Raw genomic sequence first — 10963 nt, 5'->3', positions numbered from 1 at the left:
CAACAAATAATGAAACAAAAACATTTTTGACTTTAAACTATGCCTGTATCCACCTCAGCAGTGCTATAATCGAGCTAAATGTTAGTAGATTTCAAATTTTGTGGTAGGTGCTAGTGTGTTAGCATGCTAGCTAATAATCGCTGCACGTGAGGCCGATTAAAAAAAAAAAACAAACCTCTGTCTTGAAGGGTTTTAAAGGGTGGTAGCACCACTGATGCATATATCATCTTTTGACAAAATAAAGATAAAGTATGTAAGAACTGTACATTTTAAATTGAGGATTTTTATAGGGGACAGTTACGCAATGACAATAATCACCTGAACAATTGGGAATACTGATGATATTTGCCCTCTTTTGATGCTACTACTACTAATAATAATAATTTAAAATTCCTGACCAATATTTTAGTCACATTAGATTTTTTTCCTCTTATTATCATTCCTGATCATTCCTTAAAAACCTTTAAATAAAATTAAGCCAGTGTTTTTTGATATACCTATCCTAACAATATTCTTTTAAAACTCTCAATTAGAATATTTGACTTTTGTGAAGTAAAATAAATAACTCAATATCATTTAACAAAACAATAACATTTAATATGGAAAATTAAAATCAGATCAGAGTTTCTGCTGTTGATTAACAATAGAAAAGACAAAAGGCATGAGTAGGACACTTGAAACACAGCAGTGACTTTCAAAACAAAACCAATCTTTCTCTACAGTTTGGCCACCTGAAATTCTTGCATCAAGTATATGTTAAGAAGAAGAGACTCCATGCATATTTTTTTTAAATGAGAAATTCCTAAATATTGGTAATCTTGGATCTTTAAAACTTACAGCTAAAGGCTAAGCCTGGGTCTACAAGTAGCATTATACACTGATGTATTCTCTGAGAAAAAGCAGACCAATCTATGGACACAAGACTAAACAGAAGCATTTTTCCATAACAGCATTTACCTGCATGACACATTATGGTATAAAAATTACTAGAGCAGTTAAAAGGGGAGAATTTGAACAAGATGGACACATAAACAAAACCTAGAAAGCAGATTAACAATGATCATATGTATAGTGATCTGGGAAAGATAATTTCTCTACTGTACAACATTTATGTTCTTTATTATCAATAATATGTCAGTTTTTTGATGCAACAAATAAATCAACAGCTATTAAAAAGGGTTATTGGACATTCTTGGATTTTTCTGCTAAAGTGCAAAATGCTCATCTGTCACAATGAGGAACCAAATGATTTTCTGTAAAAGCTCAATTTACAGTTTTGGTTCATGTTAGACAGAAACACCAAATAACCCTGCAAATACTGAATCAAAATAAAAGAAAATAAAAGCTCTTAATTTAAGAGACTTTGATTTGGATTATCACTGCCACAAGAAATACACTTGTATGGACTCATAAGATAAACTACTGACACTAAAACGGCCCAAAGTATTTAGAGAGATTTTTTTTCCTCCCCTCAGAAAACTGTGCTTCTCTGCAAATAAATAATCTTTTCTTTTTTTAAATTCAATTTCATGAAGACGATTTACTTTGTATATATCTGCGTATCAGAAAATGTGCCCGTGCAGTAGTGGTGTAATCGATGCGAGAATTGCGGAATAAATGCCATTCAATAACAAGTTCACAGTACTTTGGATAGCAAAGCAGACTCAGACGTTATCATCAGTGCACTTATGTGGATGACAGTCCAGCTGTACAATGCCCTGTTCTTCATTACAGATCTTTATAACATCAGAAATATCCTTGCTAAGAATACTAAATGGCAATGTTTCATTTAGAGGATGTGTCACTGTTTACATATATTTTTTCTAAGCAAGATCTCCACAGGTGTCCACCTTCTTACACAAAAAACAACAAAACCCACAGCGCCCTTTTATCACTGAAGGTACAGAAAAAGTACAGATGTAAACAAAAACATAAGTGATTCAGTAGGTGTGCTGTTAAGGTGTGATAGTGAGTGAGCAAACATGCATAGTGCTCGGGCCCCAACACTGGCTCACCTACTTTAAAGCCATTTTTAATGTTAACCAGTGAAACTGCCACGTAAAGACTCTACTGTTCATGTCGTGTGAACAACACAGCACTACTGGTACCATTAGTAACACCTACTTTCCCTGCTAGGACAAGTGAGTAGTATCCACTTTGTTAAAGGCTTATTTGGTACAACTTGCGACTGGACACTTTTAGACCCAAATGTTTTTAAGCAATTAAACTGGGAGAATGTCTCAAATTCAGACTTTAGAATTAGCAAATACAAATCAAGGGAACTCAAGTCTTACATTGTTTATTGTCTTTAGCGTCTTCTAAACTGTTGTGTTTTATGTAATAGTTTTCAGACAGGAATTTCACATCTCACACTCTTTTATTTGTGTTTGGAGTGTTGTTTTATTGCCATTTAAATCTGAATATTTGCGTTGTAATTTATAGAAAGTAAACCTTCATAATCCCTTAGCACATGCTTCTTCAGACACTCATGTTTACTGCAACTGTGAACACTGGTGTCAAACATGAGTAACATGCCAGAACCCTACACTATTTCAAAAGTCTTTTTGCATTCAACAGACTTTCTTGGTTTCACCACATTTTAAGCTCAATTAACCCAAAGTGGAGAAAATAAATAAAGACATTAAAGAGGATTTAAGGACAAGTGTGGAGACAAACCCATCCCATTTTGCATTAAACAGCAGCACTAATAATCAGTTGGCCAAAGTGCTCAAGAACTCTCAGGAAATCTCATCATTTTAAACACATAATCTTACTTAATTTAATATAAAACACAAAATGCTGATTCCCACACCATGAATCCCCTTAATTCCAGAGGTGATGAAGAGTTCTCTGAAAGCCCTCAATCCATATGGAGTAAAAGTGTAGCGGGCACAGTTTTCATGGGTTGGTAATGCTTCCCGTCAGGCCTGTTTTCAAGAACTCACCCAACAAGGCAAAGACAAGTCCTTGCACGTCTGTCATTACATGACTGCAGTCTGCATTCTCGATGACTACACAGCAGCAACATAAAAGAGGTGGGATCGTTACACTCACTCCTTAGTACAAGGACCAATGACTTTGTAGAACTAGTGAAAGTATGTCCTACTGAAGCCGTCATGTTTAATGAAACACGGATGAATAAATGAATAATGCTGGTTCTCAGTGTATCACAGGAGGATGATTCTTTCCTGTCTTAATACGACACACTGTTCAGCTGTGACTTCTTGCTGTTCCCAACTCGTCAGCCTCTTTGCTGTTAGCTGGTACAAGGCCCAGTGAAGCTCTTTGTTACCCTACTCCTCCTAGTTGGTCCCTGAAGATCCCTCTTGGTCACTGGGCAGGGCACCGTTGATTTCAAGAAGGCTATCGATTCCCAGATACCCAAGTAAAATATCACTTCGGCGGTGAGAAAGATTCAGGATGTCCTCGGCCAAACACTGTGGAGAGGTGAAGCGGACCTTGTCGTGGTCAAACATATCCTTAAGGTACTGCACAATTTGTTGCTGCAGGTGAAAGGAGAGAAAACAAAATGAAAAGATGGTACGATAATGTGTGTAAGCATGTTAAGCCACGTGAAGACAACTTCATGTGTCTTAGTAGGTTAGCTCTGAGCCACATGAATGCAAGTTCCCCCATCATTGTTACTGCAGCTACTACTACTTTGACTGTAAAGGCTCTTGCATGTAATGATGTCTGTGGCTCAGGAGCTGCTACTTAAATCTAAAAAAAATATTGAAATTAGGTTTGGCACAAACTGTACATAAATGATGGACATGTGCTCTACCAAAGCAGCAGGCAAAGAACCTTTAGAGTTGCATTAAAGGAAATGTAGGTTTAAGAGTTTCACTCTGACTCTTCTTTTCTTCCAACACTGCACTTCTATAAAGTTTTATAACCCAATTAAAGAAAGTATCTTGCAGCATCTTGCATCCTCTGCTGTACCTCTCACTATACAATTGTATAAATTATACATTTAGTGTCATGTTCTGTAAGAATTGTAGAGTTGTACATTAAGCTAATGGTTTTCCTGCACAGAGGATAGTGTCTGCTTGCACTGAAATATTTTTAAACCATATACTCTGTATGGCCTCACCTTAAAAATTGTGCACACTTCACTCAGGTGCTGCCGGGGTCCTAAAAAGCCAAAAGCTAAAACTGGGCTTACATGCTCAGATATGGCATAGAAGTGGGAGATAAATCCATCAGGAACCTGGAGAGAGCAGAAGAACAAGCTATCAGAATAAACAATTTTTTTTAGGTTTAAATAAAGCCATTAAAAAGTATTAATTTCTAAAACTAGTATAAACTCACCATAAGAAGACGCCTTTTGGCTTTTAGGACGGACCAGCAAGCAGTCGCCAAAGCCTGCCAGAAAATTAAAAACTATTATTAGAGAAACCGTTATAAGCGTGTAGGTGGAATATGGAGTAAGTGTCTGTGCTGATGCATGTGCATCATATTAACCGTTTCTTTAAAGCTGTCAGAGAGCCAGCGATTCCTGAGCACAGCCACCACAGAGGCAGGAGGACTCTCCAGGTCTTCGAATGCATCCATCAGGATGAAGTCCAACACTATGTCGAAAAAGTTCATACAAACCACCTGCAATGTTCAGGAAATGGGGACCATGAGGAATGGTGAAAGCATTATTTATTTATTTTTAGCAGCAGTAATGTTTTGAACTGCTGTGGCATCAGGCATACCTGACTTGGAACACATAAAGGACTAGATAGTGTTGTGCATGAAAAAAAAAATTCTGTATTTTTTTCTTATCTACTGTGGTGACATGGAGGTTTGTAAGAGTGGGCTCCTGGTCGGTCTGTTTCAGATATACACACACCGAAGCATGTGTGAACATGTCCTGTGGATAGTTTGAAGCTATACTACTGATGAACAGCTGGTGGCAGCAATGTGCAACATATTAAAATTATGTACAACTGACTCAAAGAGCTGAGCACACTGTCATGTGTGTTGGTCATGCATTGGTTATATCTGTCACTGAGAAACTAAAAAAAATTAAGCAATCGGTCCCTTTAAATATTTTCACTAAAAAACCAAAAAGCAACAAACAAACAAAAAAATACAAATGTTAACTGATGTTTGCAATGAATAGCTACTGATTGAATTCACTTGTCACATTCATGCTTACTGTAAACACACATACACTATCACATTGCCATGATGACTTGAATAACAGCATGATTACTCACTCCTCGACCCTCCAGCTCCATCTTAGTGACGGGCCACGTTTCCTCTCTCTGAGTGTACAGCAGCATGTCTTCATAGCTTTCTAGAAAAGCTTTGGGGCTCTGAGATGAAGCAAAAGATCAAATGAGATCAGTTAAAATAAATAATTACAGCTCTTTAAAATTGTCCAAAGGGACATTCATAACTGAGGATCCAGTGAGGAGTATTTTACCTTGTTCGCCTTTATCATTAAACCCACAATCATTTGCTTTCCGGTCTCCATGAAAAATGTACGATGAGTTTCATCTAACAATAGGATCTGGAAAAGAAAAGCATCACTGGTTTAATTTCTGTAGTAATTTGGTTTTAAACATGTATATATGAATGAATATATGTATGAAGTGTGGGTTTGCTGAAACCAACCTGGAATGCTTGTCTCACACAGTGAAGCTTGGCAAGGAAGTCTTGGTCACTATAACATTCAAGTAGTTCAGTCCTGGTAAACACAGAAAATTTTATTTAAGTCAACAAAGGCTCATGCTTCTCTTGGCTGCTGTGTATTGAGTATAAGATGTTTTGTTTTTGTTTTTTAGCACCACTATTACCTTTTGTTAAAATGTACATTTTCACATCCAAAAAGTAACACCAGCATTAATTTGGAGTCTAAAAAAATTCACTTTTTGCTCAGTTTTGGTCTCCACCAGTTTAACTGCTAAAGGCTTTTTGATGTTTGACAATTAAACTGCGTTTCTCAGTAGTTTTAGTTGAAAGTCTATGAGGGACCACAGATACAACAGACAGTGACTCATATGGCATTATCTACAGTAATATATAATATTTTTAGAAAAGTATTTGTCAGTGCATCTTTAAGAATACAAATAAAAATGCTTCACATAACAGTTACCTCAGGGTCCTATAGGCCACTTTGTCTTCATGGACCAGAGACAGGGCTTCTTCATAAAGGGCTGCTGGCTGATAGACCTCCCCTAGAGACATGGGATCTAACAGCTGCACATAAACACAAATACCTCAGTGCACAGCCTGTGTGTGTGTGTCTGTGTGTGTGTGTGTGTGTGTACACAGATGAATACACGAGTGAGGGGGAGGTTTTTTGAAGGGTCTGGAGTGTACTGTGTTTTCTGACAGTCGGTCTTTAGAGGGCAGGGGAAAGAAGCTCACCTCCGCAGCCGAAAAGAAGGAGTCATCAGAAGTGACAGTAGTAGCATCGTCCTCTTGCAGTCTATGGAAACTTTCCACTTGAGGCAAGATTAGCGTTCCTTCACTTTCTGCCAAAGGAACAACACAAGCTAACTGCCAGAGCCATACTGGTATAGCTCTAAGCAGTGACAGAGGCCAAGAGCCAACAGTCGAAATGTATAATCTTTGATTAATAATAATTATATTGTCTGATAGGGTCACACAGAAATTCTTACCAAAGTCTGCCAGCACATTGTCTGCTGGGATACTGCTCCCAAAATCCTCCTGTAGGTGATACGCTCTGTGCAGTAGTGTCTCTAACTTCTCAGCAAACACTTTATTTCGGGCTTCGCCCTGTAAAATAAAAATAATAAAGATACCACTTTAATATTATATAATAAATAACCCAAGAATTAGTTTATTTAGTTAAATTAAACTGGCACTGGGCTCTAATCCAGGAGGCAGACTAAGCGAAATTGATCAGCTTTTTTGGAACCGCATCACATTTTATAGTTAAATTTAATCATTTTATTTTATTTTTTTTAATAAATAAAAGTCTTGCAACAGTTTATGACCCTTTTGATGGATAAAAATGCTTTATAAGATTAACAGGAAATCTAAGCTTTAATGTTCCCCAGTGTAACCATTTATATTCTGACCTCAGCCTTCACTGGAAGATGACAGCTCTCCTGCAGCTATAGCAGAGATGATTTACTGAGTTACTTTTCATAGTGAGAGTTCAGTCACAGTCCCACTGTGCAAGTCGACTCCAATGCATATCTGGTTTGGGAAACTACAAAGTAGGGCTGGGCGATATGACCCAAAATTCATATCTCGATATTTTTTAGCTGGGTGGCGATATAAGATATATATCTCGATATTTTTTTAAAGCCATAAGTCACACTGTGTCCCAGATGTCACACAGGCATTTTTATTTACATACAGCATAGATTTACATAAAGAAATTACTCAAAAAGAAATTATGAGCATTTATTAAATAATAATGCTCCATAAATAAAAGAAAACAATGTTGTTTTTGTGCATAACAAAAAGCTCACAATTGTGCAGTCAAAATGTAAACTAACAGACGCTGAGCATAATAACAAAGACAGATTTCACAGCTGCTCTGTTCCCAACTTCTACTGCGTGACTGACAGCCTTGAGTTTGAAATCCTCTTTGTAACCATGTCTCTTAACAGGTGCCATTTATGGCCCTTATACACACAATACGGTAATATTACGTTGAAGCACAGTACGTATCACTCCGCGAGGCTCCAGACTACGGTAGCCGTAATGCTCCGACAATCTATCAAGCGCTGCATCTCCTTAGCTTACCAAAGTCGTACTAAAACATTTTTTGACAGATTGCTGAGCGCCGTGTACCACCTAAAATCGGTTCGCGGTCAGTAAGCACAACCAGAATTCATACATAAGCCGCGCTGTCAACTTTTGAGAAAATGAAGGGATTCTAGGCCGTGCAGCCCCTGTGGGCTGACGTTAGCATGGTTAGCTCGTTAGCGCGGTTAGCTCGCTAACACGTTGACGCCGTCCAGCCCCACAACTCGCTAACGGAGATTTGCCGTGTCCATCGTGTCGCTGCCTGCAGGTGAAGCTATGGGGGAGGAGGGGGAGTTGTGTTCAGTGAAGGAGGGGCGAGGCCGAGTAACGTTGCGTAGAGACAAAAGTGGACGAAAGAGAGGCAAACGTGTGGCTCCACAAGTATAATTATAACGTAACATAGACTATATCGATATAAAGGATATTGTCACATCTTATATCTCGTATGAAAATATATCGATATTTTTTAAAAGATCGATATATCGCCCAGCCCTACTACAAAGCTTATGATAGTTGATAAACTGAAGCCAACGATAGCTTCAGGTGGTTTGGAGTCACTCCCATCTTAGACCCACAGAGTGATTTGAGTGATCTTCAATGCAAAATATGTTGAGGTTCAGACTTTGAATTTCAGACATTGTATCTTTCAAAATGTTGCTTGACATCATTTAATGACTAGCAATCCCACCACACACTGGTAATAACAGTTTAATAGTTACCGTGGTAACGTCTCCACATGTTGCTCCCTGCAGAGCCAGGCTGTTGTTGCTGGATGTTGAGTGGGGTTGATGGCGAATATTCAGTGCCTGTTCCCACTTTCGCAGAGCCTCATCAAACAGCTCCATGCCTAACAGGAAGCGAAAAATTAGATTCAAATCCCAACGTTGTCTGCAGTTTTGCCCCGTCTTAAATGTAGCACACAACAGTTCAATTCACACATGGGCTCAATCAGATTTTACATGGACTAAAACCTGTTGTATGTCGGTCCAATTCATTGAAAGATTTTATTACTCACATAAAGTTCCCCAGTTAAATAAAAGAGAAATTAAAGGCTGCAGTGCATGTACAAAAACAGTTTTAAGCACATTACTCTTGAGTTGAAAAATAATGGTACTGCACTACAAGTACCAGTGGCACAGAGCTACAGCTAATTGATACGGATTAATATTGGTTGCAATGTAATTATAGATAACTTGTGCTCTAATGTCAGCATGAAATAGTAAAACAACCAAAAAAAAGTGGCTTTACGCTGTTTTTATATTAGACAATAAAAACAACAACAAACAAAAAAACAAAACATGAGTTTTAGTGAATACTTACCCATTAAATAGAGATTCTCTGCATTAGCATCCTCTACCGCCCCTGACTCTTCCACCACAGGCTCTGCCTCCCAAGGTGTGGATGGATTGGCAGACTGATTTGGAGAGCTTGGGACTCGCATCTAAGCCAGAAATGAGCATGCAAACACATATACACCCAAAGATGGTGAAATAAATAAATAAATAAATAAGTCAAAGATAAAGCAAACATGACAAAAAAAAAGTATGAAACTTACAGATGCCAGGCTGTGTGATGAACTTGAGTGTTTACTGGGAGCCAGGGAGGAAATTCCACTCATCGTATCATTGCTTCGAGTGCTGGGACTCATCATCTGTCGACCAGTAAATGGGGCTGTTCCAAAGGAAAAACATTTCCTCATTGAATGTTTCACAGCAACCACTGCTGAAAGAAACTAAACAGCATCCCCCTCCCCCAAAAAAGAAACATAATATTCTGTCTTCACACCTCTCTTTAATGATGAGGGCCGTCCTGTCTTCATGAGTGACTCTGGTATTCCCACTGTCTTCTGGCCATCCTTTTCTTGTGTTCCCTGCTTCCTCTTTCTTCCTCGCCTTTTTAAATGATGAGCAGTGAGAGCTAGAGCTACACTGCCTAGTGCTGTGGCAAACAGCACCTTCTTCAGGCTCGGTGTAAGCCTCAGCTGGGAAAATATGGACTGAAAGCAGAAGAAGCAGTGAGGATATGACCAAACATAGTACACTCTGTGTGTGCATTTGTATAAAGGGGTTTACCTGCCCAAATGTGGAATAGAGAAAGACGGGTATCTCTGCTACAGTCATGGCCAAAGCCTGAGCGATGGACATCCCTTCTCCTCGTCTCATTGACATCTCAGGAATTATAATGCCTTCAGGCCACAGCAAAAATTAAGTTTCTCCTCTGGTCTGAGAGCAGCCAGCTCAGGACCTGCTGATGAACCATCCGTAATCAACCACTCTCTCATCCAGTGGCTAACTGCAGTCTTGTTGTTCTACAACAGATAGAGCACAAGGTTTGTACTTAAGTGTAGGTGCTTCTAACTGCACGGCCATTATAATACCAACTATTAGTAGTAACCATTTTCACTGTACCACTCTCCAGACACAGACTTAACTTGTACAGGTTTATGGTTTGACCTGGAAGGAGAGCAGACTGGCACTCTGCCAGCTACTACTTAACCAGTCTGGAGTGTCTGGTATGCAAATAAGCAACAAGCACGCCATTCAACATACTGTACGAGACAAAGCCTCACAAAAGATAGTAGTTGTAGCTTCAACGTGAGAAACTGGTTGACTTTCTACGTCTCTGAAGCAAACTAGTGTACATAAAGCACAACTATGTTCCATGCAGACTTAAGTTACTGAAAACAAGGCTGCTAGTTGAAAGAACTTTGACAATATGTTAAAGCGAAAGCTAGCTGTTAGCCAGTCCAGGAAGCAGAAGACAGTAATTTCAACTGACACAAATTATTTTAGAGCTTTCCCCATAAATTCAGCAGCAGGGTTTATGTCTTTCTTTAAAGCTCAAGTCAAGGACAGCCAAATATTAGCACTAGCAAAGATGAAACTATCTTTTTAGATGAGCATATGCTAACGTTAGCTAGCTAATTCGGCTAGCCTTATCTGTCAGTCTGCATCATAGCATCACCAGGTCAAGCTGGCTTCAGAGCAAAGTCTGTGAGCTGACACCTCACACACTTCAAGGCGGCTTTGTGTGCAGCTTCCCCAGAGGCGCAACTAATAACATAATCCCTGCGTAGGTACATACCGTGATCATCCGAGGCTTCAAGGAAGGACATCCCCGTGTCACAGTCAGTGAAAGTCGCACGGTGGATTCTTTTTTTTCCCAAGGCCCTACGTAGTTAACGCAAGAATACCGACGCGGACACGGGCCAGTCGGGTGAGGTGTGAGGTGAGTTACCTATTTC

General features: G+C 39.1%; 1 protein-coding gene across 1 annotated transcript; it reads right to left on the bottom strand.

Annotated features, from left to right (window-relative positions):
• Window positions 1-463: 463 nt before the first annotated feature.
• Window positions 464-10942, bottom strand: miga2 (mitoguardin 2). Its single transcript, XM_085166958.1, has 16 exons — window positions 10804-10942; window positions 9792-10027; window positions 9505-9715; window positions 9275-9390; window positions 9040-9160; window positions 8439-8566; window positions 6618-6735; window positions 6364-6470; window positions 6089-6192; window positions 5608-5680; window positions 5417-5503; window positions 5208-5306; window positions 4465-4599; window positions 4312-4365; window positions 4094-4210; window positions 464-3503 (listed from the first exon to the last, which is right to left on the bottom strand). The coding sequence occupies exons 2-16, from the start codon at window positions 9885-9887 to the stop codon at window positions 3303-3305; spliced, it is 1767 nt and encodes a 588-aa protein (XP_085023084.1). The 5' UTR covers window positions 9888-10027; window positions 10804-10942; the 3' UTR covers window positions 464-3302.
• Between the last annotated feature and the right edge of the window lie 21 nt (window positions 10943-10963).

This window comes from Neolamprologus multifasciatus, chromosome 7 (genome assembly GCF_963576455.1).
Source record: "Neolamprologus multifasciatus chromosome 7, fNeoMul1.2, whole genome shotgun sequence".
In the NCBI taxonomy this organism is placed as follows: Eukaryota; Metazoa; Chordata; class Actinopteri; order Cichliformes; family Cichlidae; genus Neolamprologus; species Neolamprologus multifasciatus.
Note: the sequence above shows the minus strand (reverse complement) of the source record. Positions and strands in the feature narration are given on the sequence as shown.